Raw genomic sequence first — 23468 nt, 5'->3', positions numbered from 1 at the left:
AGGCTGGGGAGGGGGTGCAAATGAATGGGCAGAGCCACTTAAGTGAAGAAATATAGCAGAATAACAAGATGAGAAAGGAGGACAAGTGAGAGGTGGAAAGAGAAAGAACTGCAGCGGGTGAAGACTTCAGGTTGACAAGCAGCGGATGAGTGAGTGGTTAAAGTTGGGGGAGTGACAGAGCTGAGAAAAAAGGGAAAGATGAGAAGACAGGTGGAGGGTTAAAGAGGAATGAGAGGAAGATCAAAGCATGAAGAGAAGCAGCCAAATGAGGTCTAAGTGGATATGTGATACTTGGGAGGGTTTGCTTTGTTTAGCTGAAGGAAATGGCTGAAGATAAGATGCCATCATGCTTTAATGTTCCCATAATAACAGTGATGTAGAGACAGGAGGCTATTCCTGTGTGTGTGTGTTTGAGTGAGTGTGAGTGTGTGTGTAGCAGTGTGGGACAGCAGGCACAGGAAATGCCAGAGTGATCCCAGTGGATCACGATTTAGAGGGTTTATCTCCTCTCTTCTCCTCTCCATTTGTTCCTTCTCACTTCAGGTTTAGGAAAGTAAATTCTGTTCCCATCCACTCCTCTCTGAAGCTCCTTGTAAGAGTCATTACAATTTACCCCATAGAGATGCACGACAATCCCCCTGTAATCCTTTCTTCAAGACACTTGCCCCCAATAACCACATACTCTTCTGCCCCCTTGGAAACCTGCTGTAGACGCTGGCTGTTTCCCATTGTGGACCATTGTTAAATGTGCCCCTCTTAGCCTCCCCATTTATACCTATTTACATCCCCTGGTGCTTTTCATCGCTTTTCCCAGTGTGAACCAGATCTGTGAGTGACTTTTCTCCAACCTGAGCATATCCCTCCCTCTGGTTGCCCTCTACACGTGCCCCCCCATAACTCATTGAACTTCATATTCCCATCCCATCCCCAGCTTACTTACTGCATGTTTGAGTAAAAAAATATCTCTTCCTCTTTACAGCATTTTCACATGGAACGACACCTACACACTAAAGAGGATGTCAGTTTTCTTTTGCTATAGCCCAGCCCTGTTCCTAGTGTTCCTCCGAGCTCCTTGTGTTCCCAGCGTTCATCCGAGAAGCTCCTTTTCTGCTCTTTTGTTTCTTTACATCATCTTCCTCACCTCTGCACCTCATCCCCTCGTTAGTTTAGTTTGCATTTAACCCCCTGACACCGACATCGTTGACGGGAATTTCCATGATTTAGGAATTTCATAACTTTTAAACCACAGGCTGCTCCCTGAAGCTGCGCCTTTCAAACGAGGTCAGTGTGATCATAGCAGTAACAGAAGTTGAATAACCCAGCCTGGGACTCGGTTGTCTTCTTGGGGTCTTTGTACAGTAAATCCATAATGTCAGATCCCATATACAGTGTCATCTGTCCACTTTTCGATGATCAGACCCCGCCGGTAAGTACGGCTAGGACCACCAGTTATACTTTTGAGTGTAAAGATACCTGCATCCTCTCTGTTATCACTTCTGACATATGTTGCACACAACAGAGCAGGTCTAGACTGTTTCCTCTCGCTGAATTGATATATGCCATATAGCTTTGAAAAAGAAGGATAGAGTTTCTGTGAATCTCTTTAAAACGAACAAGAATGAGCTGCTCCAAGCTTCAACCTGTCCAGGGTTTTAAAAATACTGCCACATGTCACGGTTAGGTCATAAATATTGCTCTTGCACTCTGTCTAGAGACAAAAATATGCCAAAGTAGCAGACACACACCTAAACTGACACACGCTTGCCTTTCTCGATCATGCAGATCAAATCACGCAGAGAGAAATGTGTCAGCAAAGTAATTAGTACGCGTGCAGCTCTGTTTACACTGGCTAATGCTATCAGTGGATTAACTAATGGCTGTAACACAAGGCCAACTGTCAATGCGATCCACCACTACATGCCTATCAGTTCATCGCCTGACAACATACTGCTCACTGCTGTTCAGCTGTTACATACAGTTTAAGCGTTAATGATGTGTTTTGCCTGTACTTGTTGCAAGTTTGTTGTTTCAGGACATTTTGAATTGACATCTACATTTCAGCAGCATACTTTGTGTCTGTCTTTCCCTCTTTGTCCATCCCCCGCTCGTTTCCATGTGCCTCAGCACGGAGTGGGCTGTTTCCTCTCTCAGCTCCTTGGCACTGATTTAATTACTTATTTGTTTAGTTTGTCATATTCTAAACTTCTCTCGCTCCGAGTTTTGCTGAGAACTGACATTTTCCTCCCTCCCCTCCTCCTGTCAGCATTCCATCCAGCCTCTCCCTCTGCTCCTCATCACCTCACCCCCACATGGACTGATACTGCACGCACGCTGTTGATTTACTTTCTTATACCCAGGTTTTCCTGCATTTCATTTAGCCACCTCTTTCTGTTCATTCTTATAATTTTGTCCTCCATGGCCTCTGTCATTTCTCACTATTTACCATTCTCTGCAGGCCAAATAGCTTCAGTGGTCTGTAATAGTCTCCAGGGGAGTCTTCTGTGTCCTCCACCCAGTTAAATACTGTACAGATCAGTCAGTGTTAGTCAGTGGGTGGATCTGAGCAAGTCCTCAGTGTGGGTCAAATAGGCAGCCAGCTTACACTTTAATTTGACTTGCACAGCTGTCATTGAAAGGGGCGTTTGCAATATTTTTTTTTATCAGTATGAGCATTAGTCCACCGTCAACACGAGAAATATTTTAATGGTGAAAAAGAACGTTACATTAAAGGATAAGTTCACCCAAAATGAAAAATCTGAATTTTTTTTACTCACCGTCATGCCAATGGAAAGTCAGGTGAAGTTTCCACAAAACTGTCATGCTTTATTTGTTATTGGTGAGTTATTTCCTGTTTTATTTTGTAGTTATATCCTCTTGTCACTCACATCATCCTAGTTTGCACTATCCTGCTCCCAGTGTCTCTCCACCTGCACCTCGTCCCCTCATTAGTTCAGTTTTATTTTAGCTTGTGTTGTTCCCTCACTCCCTGTTGGTTTGTCAGTCCTGTTTTCGTCCATTTGTCTCCTGTGTTCCTGTGCCTGCTCCAGATAGACTCAAAAAGACATAATTTATACCCTCGGGCACGGTCGAGCTTGTGCACCCACTTCAGAAGGGCTGTATGCTAATGCTTTTAGCTGAGCAGCTACAGTGACAATTTGGTGAATAACATCTTTTTAAATCAATTGGGGATCTTGGGGCTTACAGAGACTTGGATTTTCATTTTTTTTTTTTTACAAGCTTTCATCTACTTCAGTTGTTTTGGGTTATCTTCACCTGGTGTGTAGATAATGACTGACTTTGGTGAATTTGTCCTTTAAGTTGTCCTACTCAATACATGCACAAGAAGCTTGTCATTTTTATTCTATCTTGCATAAATAATCAAATCAAGATGAGAACGGACACAGCAGTTGTGACTTTGGACTAACATCCAAAGGTCACATTTCCAACCCCAACATGTCTCTACATCCTGTAGCCAGACGGTCAAAGTTTTCAAAAGTATTTGAAGCATGTAAAGCACACAGTTGTTTCTGCATGACTTTGATGCTCTGGGGTAACTGGAGCCCAGCAAATATACATGATCGGTAGTTTCCTACTGATAAAGTTAGCTTTTTAAAATGGTCAGAGGTACATTAGCTCAGCAGCAGAGGGTCACATGGGAAAATTAGTTCATTTCAATTCTCTTAGTTCAAAAGTACAAACATAGATTTATGTTTGGTCCAGTTTTGTGTTCGTGAATTGTCAGAGTGCAAGGTGAAGCTTTTCAACAAGGTTTCTATTTGTTGCCATTATTTAATATCACAGCAGGCGGCTGGATAAAACATGAGCTGAAGATTAAGTCTCTTTGTGGTGAAATGTCACTGAAGTATAGTGAGTTTTACAGATGTAAACTGTCCCTTTTGTTGTATCATTTTCATTATTAAAATGGAAAATCCTAAAGTGTTTATTCTCTGAGAATATTTGCATGTCATCTACAGAAACACCAATATAATTTACTGCTTTTAATGCCCCTCACTCTCCTTTACTCTGTGTGAATCAGTGTGTGTGCGTGTCTAGTAGGATATCCTTACAGTCTGTTTGGCCAGTGTTAATGCTGATGATTGGGACTTGGCACAGTTTGGTGATTGGATCAAGGTTTCTGTGCTAGGCACTACCATCACATCATAACACTAATGTAGAGCCTCTGCCAGAGGTTTACATAAGGCCTTTTCCCCAAGCCAGCTTTACTTCTGACACAATAATACACATGGAATAGATCAGACGTGATATGGTGGACTGAGGTTAGTAGGTTGGTTTATGTTTTATAATAAAAAAATATGCTTCGAAATAATCAGTAGGAGGGTCAAATCTTAAGCATTGTCTTCAGTTGAAATGACTGCAAAGCGATATTACACCTTACTTCATAAACACACTGCTCGAGGGTGTTTGGCTTGTTTATATGTGACTTAACCCTAGAGTCACACACTTTGTTTTCTATCAGCTTGCCACTGTTGTCTTCGAATGAGCAAATGTTAATTAAATTTCTCAATTCAATTAATAACCAAGATGCATTTCATTTGTGGCTTATTACTTGTCTGCGGGGAGTCTTCTGTGCAATGTGTTTTATCCTTCCTGCTCAGCAGCTCTTATTAAGGGGCCCTGTTTCTCGCTCCGTGGGGATTACAGTGGTTAAAGCCCTCTCTCTACGGGGCACCTGACTGACCAAGCCATGACCATTTTAGCGTGCTTTTCCTTCTCTGTTTTCTTTGCAACGCTCCTCTTTTCTCACCTAATTCTCCAGACACATCCTTTCTGTCTCTTGCTCTCTCTTTAGTCTGTCTCTGCTGTTCTTTCTGGCACTCTTCCTCCGAGTCAATCTGGGTCAGCTCTGTTGTGGGATATTTAATAAGCACAGTGAGGTGTTCACATAAACACCATCCCTCAGCAGCAGCCTACATCATTTTGACATCCACGTTTCATCGCTTAACGAGGGGCCAAAGAGGAAAAACACCGGGTCACTGCAGTTTTCAGTACCGGGGATTGTGAATGGTCTTGGACAGCAGCTCAGTCACCAGGATAATAATGTTGGCAGTTAACGTTTCTGCAAGCCACGGATACGTTTGTGTCATAGGCTTCTTACCATATTGACATTTCTACAAAACGTGTCTTATTGTGTTTACATTACATGTTTATGACCTGACTTTCACATCAGGTGATGAAGGGGATGGTGGTGGAGTTGCAGGTCAATCTGTGATCATGGCAACCAAAACAGGTATTTTAAGCCCAACCATGATATTTTCCTAACCCTAACCAAGTCATTTTGGTGCCTTAACCTAACCAGAGTTTAAGCACAGCGTTGTGACAAGAGAGAAACAGACCTAAACAAAGGTGAAGTCGCAACATAAATAAATGTTCAGTATGAACTCATCTGTGGTTTTGCAGAAACGTACCTAGCGAACATTTATTGTGGCGATTTGGTTCCCACTGGATATTTTTTAATTTAACATTTGTAACCTGGCTCCACTGGATATTTTTAAGAAGACCTCGGGGCAATTTCCGGCCATGTTTGTGGTGATGAAAACAGGTATTTCAAGCCCAAACATGATGTTTTCCTCAACCTCACAAAGTGTTTTTTGTGCTTAAACCTAACCAGAGCATAAGCCCAGCATTGTTACAAGATAAAATTGAAAACTGAACTGAAAGAAACTTTATCCCAGGTTTGCCAAAACATACTTTGCAAACATTATTCTCGCAGTTGGATAGTAGACAGCCTTGTGCAAGCAGAACCTTAAAACCTAATAAAACTCCTCCCTATTTAAATTGTGCTCCCTAGAAATAGTTTTCACAATGTTTTGCGATTCAAATGTACTTGTGGTTTGCCAGCCACAGTTTTCGGTCATGATGTTTACAGTGTTGCAAGACCTTTCGAGCACACTGTACCACCCTGCAGGACACAAGCCAGACAAACATGGTGCCATACTCTCTTTTTCCTATTGTCCTCTTCTTTGGCTGTATCAACCTCTCATTCCGTCACTTCCTCTCCTTTACTCACATTTCTCAAACTCTACCCATAAACTCCACATGTCTCTGCAGTCCAGGCAGACGGAGGAATGTGTGTACCGCTGGGGTCGCCGCATGGACACTATATGAGTAACATGCCGGACAGGGGGGGAATGACTTTTTCAGCAGTGGGGTCTGGCTAGAGGTTTTTTTTTTTACCATGTTTGGCGAGAGGAAATGAGCGCTGTGTGCTGTGGGGACGTCTCTGAGTTCCCCCGCTCCAGCACAGACAAGAGGTAGACATTGAGACAGGCTAAAAATAGTGCCGGGAGCCCAGGTCAGCTCAGAGCCAAGAGTATAAGAACTTGAGGGTCTGGTGGGGGGAGGGTAGGAAAAACAGATGATGTAAAATGAAAAGAACAGAAAGAAGCTTGTGGAAAGGTAGATGTGATGAAAATACAAATCTGATCGAGGTTGGAGAAGCATTCACAAGACTACACTGTTGAAATCACAGGTCTTGACAAACGCTTCATGGGAGTTGGGAGCACTGGGGGACGTGTGTGCAGTATGTGAACGAGGAAGAACGATCTAATGGAGAGCCTAATCTGGGCAGTGAAATCTGACGGGAGCTCCCAGCCTCTCATCCGTTTTCTCATATCTTTCTCTTCATGTGCAGTTTATCATATCGCAACAGCGTGCATAACCGAAAATCTCTCATATCTCCCCCGCTGGCAAAGATGGAATGAATAAATGACCTATGAGCCCATAAGATCTTGCTGTCAGAGAGACACAGAGGGAAGGAAGTGTGGAGTCGAGGGGGGGAAAGATGAGGATGAGATATTGCTTGTGAATGAGGTATGTTGTGCTACAGGATTTAAAGTAGGAGAGAAAGAAATATGTGTTGTAGGAGACCGGGGTCAGAATAATGAATTTAGAATAGTAATGATGGCGAGATATCAGCAGAATATATGGAGAGGAGGGATGGTGAAGTGAACAAGGAATATGAGAAATGGTTATTGGTTCTGGGGCCTAAGATATTGTATAACAATGCACAATGAAATTCATCCCCTGAGAGCTTCAAAACAAAATTGTGAGCGAGTACAAGGGAAGAAAATCTCCCTTAGTCTCTTTAGAATTACAATACAAGAGAAGCGTGTGCGTCGTGCCCGAGTATTTCCTGCATTTTACCACTGAAATGGTTCGTAGTTTAGCCTGGTGTAGCGGAACGCCTGGATAAGTGAGAACAAGGCCTTCTCCAGCAGAGCTCACCATCTGCTTCTGTTATGTACATCTTGAAATGGTAGAGCGCAGCATGTTTGGAGGTATTACAGGGGCTCTGGTAGTCCAAAACAAACCATCCCTATTGTTCCTGGCTCAAGCTTATAGTACACTGTGTGTGCTTGTACTTGTGTGTGCATGTCAGTGTTTATGTACTGCATATATGCTTTTGTCTTTGTGTACTCTGAGATGAATGGTTGTTTATTTGTTTCATAGCTGCATTGAGTGGCTGGCTGTGGTAATGATGCACAGATTTCTCGTTGTAAAAAAAAGAAAAAGAAAAGTTGATGCTTCGCATTGTGCCATCATTGTTTTCTCACCCTCCCCCCTTTTTCATGCTCCTCAATCCCCTTTATGATGGCCTTCTCTTCTCTTCTCTTCTCTTCTCTTCTCTTCTCTTCTCTTCTCCACCCTCCATCCCTCCCTCTCTCAGAGCTGAGGTCATAGCTGGCTGAGTCTGGAGGTGGGCTGGAGTACAGACATAAGAGAGTCTGTTTTTCTCATCAGTCACAGCAGCTCTCAAGAAACCTACATGTGTGAAGGAATGGGGGTCTATCCACTCTGTTAGTTAGGAAAGCTTTTTCTACTACCACAGTGTTTCACAATCGTTTGAGGAGCATGTCCTAAAACTATTGCTCAATTTCGCAAAACCCAAAAACAATTTTGTCAAAACTCCAGAAATCTCTTGCAAAATGAAGCACTGCACCCAAAACCATGTTCTCTCTTGTCAAAACTCGACTGAACCGACAATGAAAACAATCTAAATCACAGATCTTGATCATGCCAGAGGACCTTATATCTATGTCGTAACCTTCAATTTGTCATACCTTCCGGTTCAGCAAAAACCATGTTTCTCCAAACGTGGTGAGTCTTCCTTTGTGGGATTATCAAATTCTCAAGTGACTTTTAAAAACCCTCTTGGATTATTTGAAAAGTTGTAATGTTTTGGGTTTTTGGTTTAGTTATTTTATTTTTATTTTGTAGTACTCTCCTCATCTGACACGTTTTACTTTTCACTTCCTCTCTTTGTCCATTTCCCACCTTTTTTCCTGTTTGCCTGTGTTTCATTAGTTAATTAGTCCCTGTCTGTTTAGGCCTGTGGTTTCCTCTTATTCTCCGTCAGTTCGTCTGCATTCGTACAGCATCTCCAGTGTTCCTGTGTCTGTTCTCCGTTCCTCGTGTCTTCCTTGTGTTCTGGATTTGTTCCCCATGTTTAGTCTCCTGGATCCTACTCGTTGCTGTTTTGTTTCTGCCTCGTGGATTTTTGAATTTTGTTGTTTATCATTAAAGCTCACTTCTTGTTCTTTACTCTAATGTCTGTGTGTGTGTCTTGTGTTTGGATCCCTTTTTGTTAACCTTGACAAAAGGGCATCATCACAAAGCTGAAGACAGGGCTGTTTTTCTCAGCTCATGAAAAGTTGACCCCCCAGTGTTTCACTGTGGTATTACTGTTGCCAGGCTTTGCAACAGCGTTAGCAACATGGCTACCATTAACGGCCAACAGTCCCAGTTTCACCTAGAAACCCCAATCTCTAAAAAGGCAGAGTAGTCAGTGTTAATAAGTAGGCAGGGTTTGTTACTTCCAGATCTAGAAAGACAGCAGGTTTTGAAGACGCGCTAATAAGAGGAAACACACATCAGCGAGGGAACACACTTTGACACAACACCAGTGTGTTTGACACCACCACTCCTCCATCAGTGGGGTTGTTTTTCTTTTGCAGTGTAGAGTTTTCACAGTTATTCCAGTTATTCCACCGTTACCTGGGGATAGTGACCAGGGAAAACAATACCTCTTACAGACAGGCGTCATTTTTTTTATGTTGAGTACCATGGGCAGGCGAAGACAATCATAAGTTAAAGCAAAAAATGTGTCTATTGCCAGTTAAGGTTTTGAATACAGGACTTTTACTTGTAGTGAAGTATTTTCACAGTGTGGTATTTGTACTTTTACTCAAGTAAAGGGTTTGAATACTTCTTCCTTCCCTGTACACTTGTAATGTGAATTTGAACTGTAACCGTCTGTGTAGTGAGTAAAGAGAAGAGCCGTCCCTCTACACTCGCTACACCACACTGCTGGCGCACCCAGATTATCAATCAGTGGTTTACCACAGGCTTTGACATTAGGCTCTGTTACAGTAAATAGCAGTGTAGAAGCACAGTTTTAAAAACATGTAATATCCAGAACTGTGAACTTTTGCAGGCCGTCTCGTCAAAGATAATTCATTTCATGTCAGCAACAAGGATTTCTTACATGCTTTGGCAGATTCACTGGACCAAAGAAATACTGTAATAGCAAATTTCATTTAAACGTCAACCATGCAGATAAAACCATCGTAGGGGGGGAAGAAGTCCATAAAATTAGACCTCCAGAAAAAGTAGAAAAAGGTTCTTGACTGTATTTTGATCCCCTCAGTAAACTTTATTGTGCCAGTGCATTTCAGAGACAAGTCTGCTTCCTGGAGGCAGACAAAACGAGAGATATGAATCTTTCAAATAAACTTTATTAAAGGGATCAGATGCTGTTCCTTTTTATACTTTTCAAACACAGATTGCATAGATTTCGATCATTTCTTATTTCACGTAATCACTCTATGTGAAAGCCCCCAGGCCTTGTTACATCCAAGACAGGGATTAAGCAAAGTCCTGAGGGGGAAAATGCCTGAAAGCACGATCTTTGCAAACTCCATCGGAGTGAAAGCCCTGGCAGGACAAAGAGTCTCATACAGCACAGTGTATCCTCATGTGCAAGCCTGTTCCCTGTGGGTGGAGAATTTGCACATGCAATTAAGACTCCTTCAGAGGCACAGTGACCTTTGACCTTGACTGCTGGTGAATGCTGACCTTTGAGAATGTTATGAGGACCAAGGATCAGTAAATATGGAATGGTGCTAAGCTCAGGATGCTGGTAAGGCTAATGAGGGAGTCACTTACTGTTCCTAGACTAATTCCTGAAGAGATGTGTGAGTGACACAAAGATCACATAAAGCTGGAATGCCCTGGAGAATTGCATCTTGTTTAAATAATACTTGCTTTTGCTTGCTGACACGATAAATAGACAGTAAACATGTGTCAGCATTAACAGCGCAATGAGAAAGTGAGAGAGCAGTGTCAGTGTCTTCTCACACATGCAGCTTGCACAGTAAGCCACACAATATGGTTATTGTGTCCTCAGCACACTCACACAAACACATGCTGATTGACTTTGGTCGCTCTTTGTTCTCTGTAAAGACAGAGAAGTTTTTGTATCAGGGAAAAAATAACACAGTGATTCAGAGATGCTAACTGAGTTAGCTGGCCTGCTGTCAGCCTGGAAGCCCAACTGCTGCTGTCATTTCTGTAGATTTTGTGAAATGTTTTAAACTAATACCTTCTCATTTTCTCAGCCTACTGTGTCTGACTCTCCCCTCCTCCCGACACACATCCACAAACACACACACACACACACACACACGCATACACACATACACGCATTGACATTCACCTTTGGCCCATTGTAATAGCTGCTCATGACCTTAGACTCTCGCTACCCAGCTCCAGATGTTATTGACACACCCCCAGGAGTCCGACAGAGAAAAATCTACACAGACACACAGGCAGACACAGAGATGTGCACGTGGTTGTGCACACACACACACACACACACACACTCAAAGGCAGACACCGTGTCCTATAAAGCTCTGACAATTCATCTCTCTGCAGGCCACCTCGTAAACTCACTTAGACTCACACACACATTTACCCCCAGCTGTGCTTCAAACACACACATGAATCAGGATTATGTTAGAAGCGTGTCATGTCAAATAGCATGTGGGTGTCATTTTCAAACAAGAAGAATAGATAACAGCCAGCAAGATGCGTAGCATAATGAGAAGAAAAGTAAGATCTATAAGGATAAGGTCTTTTAGTTTGTTTTCACAAAAGCAAACATATTTATACATGTATCCACTGAAAGATAGCTTCCGAACAATCACTCACTGCTTAGATTGTTAAGCAGTGGAGTTGTATCTCAGTGGTCTCATGCAAATACATCATGAACTGTGGAGTTGCCACAGTGACCTGCAGTTTGACTGAAGGGTGCGGTAGGACAGGTTTTCACCTGCAAAATGTCAGAAACCCTGTAGCTATGAACAGCGCGCCCGCTGCATTTATTGCACACTCAGGAGCTGTCCGTCAGTGAGGCAAACACTATGAATGAAGATTATTGTGCTGCTTCCCGTTTTACACATGTCCTGTAAAGGCCTTTGTGAAACGACGGCAGGGCGGGGGAAAAGAAAGGAAAAAGTGAACAAGTGCGTGTGTCACAGTTGAGGAGAATTGATTTTTGTTGGTGCACTGTAGGGAAGATTTTTACGGTTTAGGCAAAGTATGTGCAGTAAAACATCTGGCCATGCATGTGTGCGTGCCTGTGTGTCCCCTGTGCACACTGAAAGAGTGAACACATGGCGCACCCAGCTGTCCACATGCTTGGATATGAAAGTTTTGGATGAGCGTTTACTCTGGGGCAAACAGAAATCAAACAAGCAGTCGTTTAGTTCGTCAAATTCAACTTGTTGACATTTTTTTACAAGGCTTAACAAGCTTCTCTGTCATGTCTTTATCACCAACGTTTCTTAGCAACTGACCTGTGTCTTTGTCTGTATGTCTACAGGGCAATATTCACCTATGATGGATTCACCAACAAGCTGAAACTGGCTGACTCAGGAGGTAAGACAAAAATGTCAAATGCACCTTGTGTTGAGAGAATATTGTAACACTCTTATCGCATGGAGCATATTTGTCATCAAACTCCATCAGTCTCCTTTGTTCCTTCAATTTTCTCCCTGTCTGTCTCCTTTCCAACAGCGGGTGGTGTGGCAGAGCTGGCAGGGAAATTTCACATTGCCAAGCCTCAATATGGACTGTGCAAAGTGGGAAGTGTGGAGACAGGAGGCCCCCGGATTGCTCTGATCAGCTGGGTGAGTGGCAGACAGGCTCATGGGGCTTGGCTCATGTACGTACAAGCAGCATATAAATACCAGCAATAAGCAACAGCAGTTAGACACATAGGCGCTCACAGACTTGAATTCATTTAGACACAAAAAAGTCATTGAGCAGTTCCGAGATCATGGGTTCAAACATCTTAAGCAGTCACATACAAAAATGCACAATTTAATCTGTTAAATTCTCTGGAGAAAATCCTAAGCTTCTTGGCTTATTCACATTGTATGGTCCTGTTTTGACACAGGCTTATTTGGCATCTGACATGTGGGAAATGATGTGAGAATGTGAGACTTGCGTCATTGTAGTAAAAAAGCTTATGAATCACAGGGCGAGAAGAAGGTGCGGATCGTGCAACACTCCTCGTTCAGGTTTCATGTCAGAAAATTGTGGGAATTTAAATGACTCAGAGCGTTTACTTTGAGTTGGCATAAACAGGCCGGTTGGCACCATACTCTACCCATACCCTTGAGGCCTCAAAAATACGGAAGATTTTAAAAGCACTGTGATTCCTGCATTCTGGTGACATTTAAAGAATCTAAAAGTCAAAGTATTTTAATTTTACTTCTAATTCTCAGAAAATAATGCAGAATAATTTGCCCTCTAGGGTGAACTTGTGGAAATCTGTGGCATAAAGTAACATTTCTAACTTTTCAATCATGCCACTGCCCTGGTTGTGGCAGATATTGCAGCCCCTTTCCTTTAAAGAACTGGAAAAATTCTCTTTAGGGCGTCTGAAGTTTGTATAAATATTTTCTCTCCGCTTCATTTCTCTGTCCGTCTCTCGCTCACTGGGGAGGATGAGCCGCGACGCTACAGCAGACTACACATTGTACAGTGCCAGAAACAGGCTATGATGACCAAAGAGGAAAAAGTGTGACAGATTGTCAAAAAATCGGGTGAATAACGGGGGAGTTGTGACACCAGGAGGAAACCTGGCTAGGGCAAAGAAAAACGGGAGTCTCCCGGGAAAATCAGGACGGTTGGCAAGTATGTCCGCAACATACTGCCAACATACAGAATCATAGAAAGCGATAAAGGCTACACACACGTTGATCAGGAATAGGCGCTGGGAGAAGGTTTACAGTGTCACACGTCTGCACTGATGGTGGCAGCTTTCACATTCACATATCAGGTTCATGAATGCACATGATAATGCTTCATGGTTCTGTGATGCTGTAATGAGCTTCAATGTTTTCAGTGAGTCATCTATTCAAATGGTCAGTTTTATGAGACACAGATTAGACTCAACCACAGCAATGTGAATCCTATTGTTCCTCAGCTTCTCTTCCTCTTCCTCTGCTGCTGGTCTCCTCTGAGAGAGGTATGATATGAATGTAAGTGTCTACATCCTGTTTGTCCGCAGGTCGGCCAAAATGTGGAGGACTTCCGGAGGACAGAATGTGCCAGCCACATTCCAGCCATCAAAAGCTTCTTCAAGGTGCAGTAGATCAAGATGACCGCTTATCATTGACCATTTGAACTGATGTAAACTAATGTACTCTTTCTCCAGTAGTTTGTCTGTTTGTTTGGTTTCCACACTAAACTGTGCAGTCAAGACGACGTCAGCTTTGACATTTCTAAAGCTGAGGAGGATCATGTCATGTTCTGTTGTCTTTAACCGTGGACTGTAGACTTTGTGCTCACAGACTCTATATTTACTCACGGAAGTTTACTTTGTATTGTTTTGAGAGTTTCCTGTCCTCAGTCCACTTCCTGTTCTATTTGAAGTGTTGGTCCTGTGTTTGAATGGTCTATCTGCCTTGTCACTACAAGGGCTCGGGGGGAAGGTTGGTTTTGGGTTGAAAGCTCCTTTGTTTGTAGTGCAACTCAAAGTCACGTCACAAACTCAAGTTTGTAAGATAGACAGGAAGTCGAGAGCAAAGACAACATTTCTATATTTCAAAGATTCAGGTGCATGTGTGTAAAATGTATGACTTCTCTCCATCTGTGCCCCTCAGACTGTTTATTTAGCTTCAGTCTCACTGGGAGAGGTTCAGCTGACCCCTGGGTTTACTAGTTTCCATATAAAGGCATCACCCAGTCGGCTGCAGAAGCATCTGTGGAATGTTTGTTGTTTTTTTTTTTTGTCTTTTTTTTTTTTAACACTGCGATTCTGGGATTTTGCGAGCCAATGTATGAAAGCCCCTAACCCTTCTGTGAGACTGTTTGTGTGTGTGTTTATGTGCGTGCGAGCACCCATGGGCCTCTGTACATTTTCATGTGGGGTTTCAACATTGTCGAGAAATGATAACATGGCCGATATGGAATGGAGTGAAGAAAAACGGCTGTTGTGGGAGAATTATGACCTCTAACCTGAGCAAACGCATATAAATTAACGGCCAGACCTGTGTCTAAGTTGAACATGGACACTACTGTGACTGCTTACCCGCTTCTCTGTATGTGTAATATGACAAAACAGGGAACAGAAACAGTTTATTTGAAATCAAGTCCAAACTGATGTTCTGACATTTGTTAGTGTCGATAAAAAATAAGATTCATTTTCCATTACTCAGCATTTCAAGCTTAAATTTACTAGCTATCCAGACTTAAGAGATCATACTGTATCACCTTGCTGAGGCATATGGTTTTCATTTGCAAAAATATCCTGACCTAAGGACTGTGGTGATGATACATAACTGAGCTATCCTGTCTTCTGTCCATTCTAACTTTGCCAGCAGGCATGACGTTTATCACATTTCATGAAGGCCACGTAGTCATCTTTAATAACCTTTCCCATCATGTACGTTGTTCATTAACAAAAAGGACCTTGCATCATTTGCTGGCAAAGACTGATCTGAGCATCATGGGAATCTTGTAAAACAGCGCAGCAGTCTGCATCATACCTCCGTCTGGGAAGTCATCTGGGATTGGTGTGTGATAAATTCTTTTAAAACGATTACTCAAAGCAGTTTGTTTTATAGCTTCTGTCTATCTTTAGTTGTGAGGAATGTGGCATTTTCAGCCAACTTGCAAAAATAATATATATATATAATACGGGCAATATATACTGTATATATTACAAAAATAGCATGTGAATTTATGTACATGTCCAATGTAAAGTAGCATTAAAAACCTGTAACTGTGAATAACCATACAATTCCCCTTTTTTTATTTACAGAAAAAGTGTTTTTTTCATCTTTTCCACATGAAAATAGGTTAATATAGTAATTAGATTTATTAACTGATTAGTGACCATCAACACTAAAAGACGTATTGCTTCTTGTGTAGTTACATAGATTTGCTTGTTAATTAATTAATATCTTGTATAGTCCACAACATAAACTTTGAATAACTGTGTTTTATCAGCTTTCTAGAGATGTATTTCACAAGCTAGTTAGCAACTTTACTGCCAAGACACCACTTGATTGTGACGTGTAAGACAGTGCTGAGAGCATTGAATTCACAGTTTTTATTTTTAAACATTTTTTTTACAGTGTATTTTGTAATTGTTTTTATATCGAGTAAAGAATATAAAATCTTGTTCCATCAATGCTACACATTTTAAACAAAGTCACAGAAATGGCATTACATGATTCGCTGCTAAATTCCTACTTGACCTTGCGATGACCGGGGGAAAAAACTACTGAGATAACCTGCATACATACTGATGATAATAACTTGGTGCTCAATTTGTTAGTTTTCTCATAGTGTTGGCTTTTATTGCTTTGGATACACTTAGTTAGAATTCCCCTTGGCACTATGTTAGTTTGTTTTTCGCTCCTTTCCTTTTCTCTTTACTCCCTTTTTCCACTTTGTCTGTGTCTTTCTGGCTCGCTATGTTGCATGTCCCAGCTGGCTTTGAGGGGGTTTTGTCAAGGCGAGTCTGCAGCAGCAGATTTGGGTATGTTACGTATTGTGCTCCAGTGTGGCGTTACGCTGTTATGAAGGCTAAAATATGAATAGGGTGCAGATGTTTTCATTGTTCCATATTTCCACTGAGATAACAGCAGAGTACAGTTGAGTCAGAAGAGCAGTGTGACTGTGTTTGTGTGTGTAGGGGCATTAGACGTTGAGAAGGTGAATGGGAATGAGAATATGGGAGAATATGAGTTTTTTCTAACTTTAATAAAAGCCATTTAACAGTTCATCAGACGTGTTTCGAGCACAACCATATTTGGCCACCTGACAGCCTGGCACAAGCCCAGTGTCTTTTAAGGTGGCGCAGGAGATTTGGATTGCAACAAAGAACAGTACTCTTTTGTAAATAGGGACTAAAGCAACAGGTTTGGGTCAAAGCCTAAACCCTGAAGCACTTTAGATCATTCAAATCTGTCATCTTGCCCTGACACACTCTTGAGAACAGAGGCTTAATTTCATATCAATCAACATAACCCTCTGTTGCTCTTTCTGTCTTTCATCTAAGGAGCTCGCGTTACAAATTTCAAAGGGAATATAATCCTGGGAACATAATATGCTAATAATGTAACAAGAATCTCATTTTAATCTTCAAGAATCAACCTGCAGTTGTTTTTAAACTCAGTAAACTCTGAATTCTACAAGTGAATAATAACATTTATCATAAGTGACCCATCAGTCAACTGGGTCAGACTTGAACTGGGGACATTTGAGTATCCCCACATCCAACTACTGCCTCTCACAGTGTCAACAACTCCTGAGTAAGAGAGAGACTGTTTGAAGCAGTGTGGTTCCCGAGCTGACAGTTTGTGCAGAGCTGAGCACAATTATATCGAGCTGGTAACTCTCAACCTGTCACATCACCTTGGGTTCCTCTTCCTCGCGGAGAGGTTATATTGTTATCCCCAGAGCCAGTTTTCAATGCCAGGGTCATCAATGCCAGGAATCGTAAAAAAGATGGCCATTTTGAAAGTATCTAGGGCAGGGATAGGGGTGATTATGACACATTTACCTAAATACAGCCGTTTACTAGCTGAAATTAATTAAGAACTCAAATGGAAAGAGTGCGACGCTTTCTGTTTGGCACATGTGAAGTCATTAAATGTACAGCAAAACACTTTATTGGGTGCACTTTATTTACTGAATGCTGCTGAATGACTTGCAGCCAGAGGTGGCAAAAGTACACGCATACAAGCAAACAAGAGAAAATCCAGGCAGGCGGCTGCAGGGTCTCTGCAGATCCGAGACACTAACACACCTTTTCTCCCCATTCCAGTCCCTCTCTCTGTTTGTTTCCATCTTGTTGAATCTTTTGCGCAATGTCATCTTGCTACGTCTGCTGTGCGTGATATGAACTGATAAGTTGCGGTCAGTCTTGTGATGTTGGGAAGGCGGCAATGATGCAAAATAAAGATAATCGATAACTCCCCTCAAAAGCGTTCAAACTAACAAACCTGTTTTGAAAACGTAAGGAGTAGAAAGTACAGATATTAAGGTTCAAATGTAGGGAGTGAAAGTAGAAAGCTGTGAGAAAAATAAAAACTCAAGTAAAGTACAGATACCTGAAAAATCCACTTAAGTACAGTAACGAAGTATCTGTACTTTGTCACTTCCCATCCCTGCTTGCAGCCGTGTTGTCTGTTAAACCTACACACAGCAGGGTCGGTGTCACACTTGCACAGAACTGAGCAGTGCACTCTGCCACTGAGAGCTTTTTCTCTGGTTATTGTGGTTCTGTCTGTTTCCATGATTTTCCCATCATCCCTGGCAGCACTGTGGACTGCTCGCCTTGTGTGTGTGTGTGTGTGTGTGTGTGTGTGTGTGTGTGTGTGTGTGTGTGTGTGTGTGTGTGTGTGTGTGTGTGTCCGCAGTTGGTAGTGACAGCTAGAGTGATATGGATTATACACTGCACTGACATGTATTATAGGGCACGTTGAATGCTCTGTTCAGTGTCAGTGTCGGTGTTGTCACTCAGATAAAGCTGTGGTTTCCAGTTGGAGGCTGACAGACCTGGCCCTCCATCAACCAGCCTGGACTTACTCTCCATGGAAAGTAGGTCCTGGCCACATACAAATGCCTGTACAGTATACATGCATTGGGTTTATTCCATGTGTAACACCTATCTGTCCCATAGAGCAGCAGCAGCAGTGGAACACTATGTTTTGGTCTGTGGTTGTTGAATATGATCTGCTGCTCTTCCATATATGAACTTGTTTCCCGTAAAAATGCTGAGGTAGGGAAGGCCTTGTAGAGGATATTGCCCATAGCGCCGAATCAGAGTTAGTGATAAGAGGTCTGGCAAAACTTGTCAGCATTGGAGACCAACAGAGGCCAGTTTGACTGCGGGGAATACAGCACCAAGGTGGTTTTCTTGCTATTAGTTAATTCGGCCCTGACAGTTAGCCGCTTTCAGCAGTTAGCTGTTCATCAGGAAACTCGGCGAGTCACTGAGGGTTCAGGCAGAGCAGCTGAGGACATTAGAGGGAAAACCAGAAAACTTTGTCTTCATAAAATATGACCCAGTTTCATCCAAATCAATGAATAAAGTTACAGATTTGTGCGTTTGTACAGTAATCAGAGGAACGCTCCACTCCAGCGGCGTCTTTCTGACATGAAATCTTAGCTCTGTGCCACCGCTCACCACTTTAAGTTGAAGATTGATTGATGAGTGGATGGCGTGATATTATTGATTGAAATTGGTTGGTTCTGGCCTCCCTTATAGCATAGATAGATAGATAGATCTTTATTGTCATTGTACTTATAAAACGAAATTGAGATGCAACTCCTTTTAGTGCAAATTATAGATAAAAAACATAAAAACATTAGGATAAAATATAATAAAAATGAATAAGAAACAGAAGCATGTGCCTCATGTAGTCCTCGCCACAGCGGCCTAGGGTTCAAATCAAAACCGCCCTTTGCTGCATTCCCTCTCTCTCATCCCATTTCCTGTCATGTCTCTGCGCTGTCCTATCAATAAAGCCATGAAAAGGAATTGGTTGTATCAAGCTTACATAAGCACATGTGACAGTTTGTTTTTACAAGAATAAGACATGGCTGGGTTTTTGATTTTTTATTTATTTTTTGGCATATGTTAAATACGTGCACAACATGACTTTCAGGTACTGGGCAACAGTTGCTTTTTCTACCTTTTTGCAAAGATACATGCATTAACACCCTCTTTTTCTCTCTTTAACTATATCACCCCCATTTTTTTCATTTTCCCCATTTCCCCCTCTGCTATCTGTAACCATCCAAAACCAATGCATTCCTGTTCTCGCGCTAAAGCCAGCGAGTATTTTTATTCTCTCACAGTCCTTGTTACTAAAGCAGTTGCACAACTGTTTGGCTCGAAGTTTGCATAACTCCAAGTCAGACCAAGAGAAAACCACCACAGGGACTGTGTGCGCTTGTGTATGGATTTCTAGCCTTTGTGTCTGTCTTGCTACAGGAGAGCATGTAAGGGTTTAAATCCAAGTCTGTTTTGCTCAACTTGCCATCTCTTTTCCTTCCCTGCCCTTCGTGTTTCAGGAAGCACATGTGTTTATTGGTGCAGAGAAGGTGGAGGACGTGACAGAGGAGAAGATAAGAGCGGAGCTCAGCAAGGCCCAGGCCCACACTCCTACACAGTATGTGAGAAGGAGCTCCAGGTCGGCAGACAAGGAGGAATTAGTGGTGAGTCTCTTGCAATGCTGCTCCTGCCCATCAGATGGAGACAGAGACTTTCATATAGACACCGTCACATAATTTAGGGGAGAAATTTGTTTTGTGGTTTATATTTGCAGTTACTTAATTGTTTTACTTTGGCTTCCGGTATATTTATTCAGCCATGCTAATGAAAATGATGATATAACGTGGTGTTTTAAGTTGTGAAAATGATACAGTAATGCCTAAAAATGTTTGTGTATGCATTCTTGGATAGTTTGTGAAACTCTATATTCACTGTTGTTGTTTTCATGTAGGGTACAAACTACAGAAAAACGAATGCAGCGATGGAGATGAGACTAATAAACAGAGAGTCCTTCTGGGCACGTGCAGAGGTAAGCCAAAGTTGCCTCCTCTGTATTTGGCTACATTAGAATGGCTAAAGTGTAGTTCAGCTGGATGTTTACTGTCATTCAAATTCAGCAAGCAACTGAAGAGAGTTGGGTTTTTTTTTCAAGTGTAATGAAAGTGTAATATATTCTACCTTCTTTTCTCATTGTGTGTGTGTGTCAGCGTGAAGAGGAAGAGAGGAAAGACGAGGAGAAGAGACGAACTTCAGAGGAGAGACGTCGCCTTGAGAAAGAAAGAGTCTTAAAAGAACGGAGGGATGCAGAAGAGAGAGACAGAAAGATGAACGAGAAGTTGCAAATGATTGAGGAGCAGAGGTGAGAACAATGTCTGTGTGCTGTCAATAGTGCCCCCCAGTGGGTGTATTTTTTATAGAACAAAGTTTGAGTGGATGCAATGTGATTTGGATAATGATTTTTGGATAGCAATAATAAGCGGTGCTGTTGAGTTTGTTTTTTTTATTGTTTTTTGTTTTTTGTCTTGCAGAAGAAAACAGGCAGAGCAAGAAGAAGAGCTGCGCCGAAAGGAAAAAACTAAATGGGTGAGTGAAAAGATGTGAATAAATCTTGCTAGAATTTCAGTCTTTGCAGATGAAATCTAAGAAATATTATGGCAAAAATGGTCAGGCCATGTTTTCATGTTGGCAAAATTGAGTCTTTGGCTTTGGAGTTTGGTTAGACCGTCCAGAACTTATTGACCCCCGTGTAAGAACTAAATTGTGTTCGTTATAAAACCATAATTGTTTCTGACGACATTATAACCGACCCTTTGATTCATGTAAGTGGACTGAAAAGAGAAAAGTGGATGATGTACCAACCACTGATCATTCAGTTCATAATGAGATGAGATGATTAAGGAACTGTACAAATGAAGCGATTTTATAATTTATCACCGAAAGAAAAACAAATGATCTTACTTAAGGGCAATTTATCAGATTGCATGCAGCTTCCTCTGGAACCACAAAAGGCTTTATACTTTTTCACATGTGCATGAGAAGTACTCTTCAAGACCTGTTAACACGTTAATGTGTAAAATTGGTGGAATTACTCTTTAATCCTTGTCACACATTGTGAAAGGTTGCTATCTATATAGAAGCCCTTAAAATGGCAAGATATGACAGACTTCTTGACATTTTGATATGCAATTATATAGTATGTTGAAGTAAATGCTTTCAAATTTGAGCTAATATACCAGATGTTATTGTGAAGAAGAATAAGAGCAAGAAGAATCTCTGTTCTGGAGGTCTTCAACCATAGTTTTGGGAGAAAGCGTTTTCTCTGGTCCTTTCTTGAGTCTGCCTCAGATCTTTGTTATGAATGCAGAATACTTACAGCATGATTTGTGTTAGAGTATGATTTGTGACGCGCGAGGGTAAAAGTGTGTGTGTAGTGAGGGGATTGCAGGTGTCAGAGACGTCTGAGAGAAGAGCTCGATTCCATTCCATATTTGGAGTGGGCACTGATTTTTGTATCATTAATTACGGCTAAATGTCAAAACACTCAAGTTCCACAAGTCTCGAGTGTTGTGTCATATACTTTTTTTTCAAAAAGTTCTATTTTAAATGAACAGATTAAAGGCACTAAAATGTGTGCGTGTGTGTAAATATGTAAATATGATTGCTGCTGTGTTTCTGCACTGACAGGATCAGCAGCAGAGGGAGCATGAGGAATTTATGAGGGCTCGTCTTAGAAGGAGTGAATCCATAGAGAAAGCGGCAGTAAGTGAATCTCAGACTATATAAACCTATACGGCTAACACGACATTATCATGCTTTGAGTTAGTACTTTGTCAAAATCTCGCTCGGTCTGTTTAATCACTTCAATATCTGATGCATACTCTACGTCACCTGACCTGCAGGAGGCAGCAGCATTAGTGTCTCAACGCTCCATGAACCCTCGGGAGTTCTTCAGGCAGCTGTCATCATCATCATCACAAAGTCCCACCAGCCCTGGATCCTCCCGCACTGGTATGTGCACTTGAACATGTATTAACTGAAAGGAGCTCATTGAAACAAAACAACAGCGCAGGGTTGCAGTGAATTCAGTTTGTTGTCTTCACAAACTGTTTTCTTTCTCTCCAGGCAAACCGTTCAGGCGATACCAGCGCAGCCTGACAGACACAGCCTTCATCTTCGCCAAAGCAGAAGAGAGCACGGCATCCTCCCCTCGCAGTTCTCCCCTTGTCTCCCCCTTCTCCCGCGCTCCCCCCTCTCCCATCTTCCGCGCCTCGTCTCCCCCCACAAGCCCTGATTTCCGCCCCGTCACCTCTCCACAAAGGCCCAGACCTCCCATGTCACCGCCCACATCACCTCTCCGCCCCGCCCCTCCGGTCTCAGCCCTGCCCAGCGTTCCACACACTAACGACAAAGTTCAGGATGTTTTTGAGCCCAAACTCCCGTCACCCACAGAACCTTCTGCACCTCCAGCCTCCCCCACTCTCTTGGCTTCCTTGTCCTCCAAATTAGTCAAAAACAACCCCTCTCAGTCACATCCGGAGGCCCTGCCTCCCTCGCCACCAAATACCCCAACCCAGCCGGAGCACTCAACTTTCAGCTTCGAGCCTGTTCTAGCTCCACAAGCTCCGACGGCTCCTCTTCCAGAGAGACCGCAGCCAAACACAGGTAGGGTGGAACAGGACACAAAAAATTAAAATGGCATCTAAAAAAAAAATAAAAAACACAACGCAAATTCAGGGTGATGATGCGGTGTTAACTCTGCTGATAACTCCCTAAAACATTATTCCTGCTGTGCATCGTCACCCCCAAAGTCATAGTCTTGGTCAGAGCCACTGTAAATCACCTCTGTACTGTATCCACTGTCTTCAGACTGACCTCCTGCAGTCTTGGAGGCTGTGTTCAGTCCCACTTCGGTGTCCAGCTGTGTTCACTCTCACATCAGGTGGCCAGATCCGGTTGAGCTGAGCCCCACAGCTATGGCGACTCCCCCTGTGATCTGAGGTCCCAGTTCAGACAAACAGGCTCCATGGCCAACTGAGCCTTGAGCTAATTTGCTATTGGTAGCTACCTACAGCCAAGGATAGCTAGCAGAGAGCAGCAGTTGTCAGTTACTCTGGTGATATGCTGCCCCCTATGGTTTTGTAGCTACCTTTGAATTCTGGCCATATTCTACAAATTAAACCTTTAAATATTGGTTGTTAAAAAGTTTATTACAGGCTAAAGTTACTTAGAGCTTTGGCCAAGAGTTACATACGGCCAGGGACTATGAATCATTGGCCTGTTGAAATGACAGAGCTCAGAATAATTTTACAGTCCAGTCACAATTAAATATTCCTATAGTAGCCGCATACACTCCTGCCAAGCTTCACTG

At 42.4% G+C, this 23468-nt stretch overlaps 1 protein-coding gene across 1 annotated transcript in view; it reads left to right on the top strand.

The window, feature by feature from the left end:
• The window catches only part of LOC311260988 (drebrin), a 33806-nt gene extending 10397 nt beyond the window's left edge, over positions 1-23409 (top strand). Inside the window, exons 2-11 of the mRNA XM_084359326.1 lie at positions 11903-11958; positions 12097-12209; positions 13598-13672; positions 19621-19764; positions 20052-20129; positions 20308-20459; positions 20629-20683; positions 21785-21859; positions 22000-22108; positions 22223-23409. Of these exons, the coding sequence (XP_084215452.1) occupies positions 11903-11958; positions 12097-12209; positions 13598-13672; positions 19621-19764; positions 20052-20129; positions 20308-20459; positions 20629-20683; positions 21785-21859; positions 22000-22108; positions 22223-22791 (1426 nt within the window). The 3' untranslated portion in view covers positions 22792-23409. The remainder of the gene's footprint in view (positions 1-11902; positions 11959-12096; positions 12210-13597; positions 13673-19620; positions 19765-20051; positions 20130-20307; positions 20460-20628; positions 20684-21784; positions 21860-21999; positions 22109-22222) is intronic.
• Positions 23410-23468: the final 59 nt, after the last annotated feature.

The sequence above is a fragment of the Pagrus pagrus genome, assembly GCF_965226575.1.
Source record: "Pagrus pagrus genome assembly, chromosome: 8".
Classification (NCBI taxonomy): domain Eukaryota; kingdom Metazoa; phylum Chordata; class Actinopteri; order Spariformes; family Sparidae; genus Pagrus; species Pagrus pagrus.
Note: the sequence above shows the minus strand (reverse complement) of the source record. Positions and strands in the feature narration are given on the sequence as shown.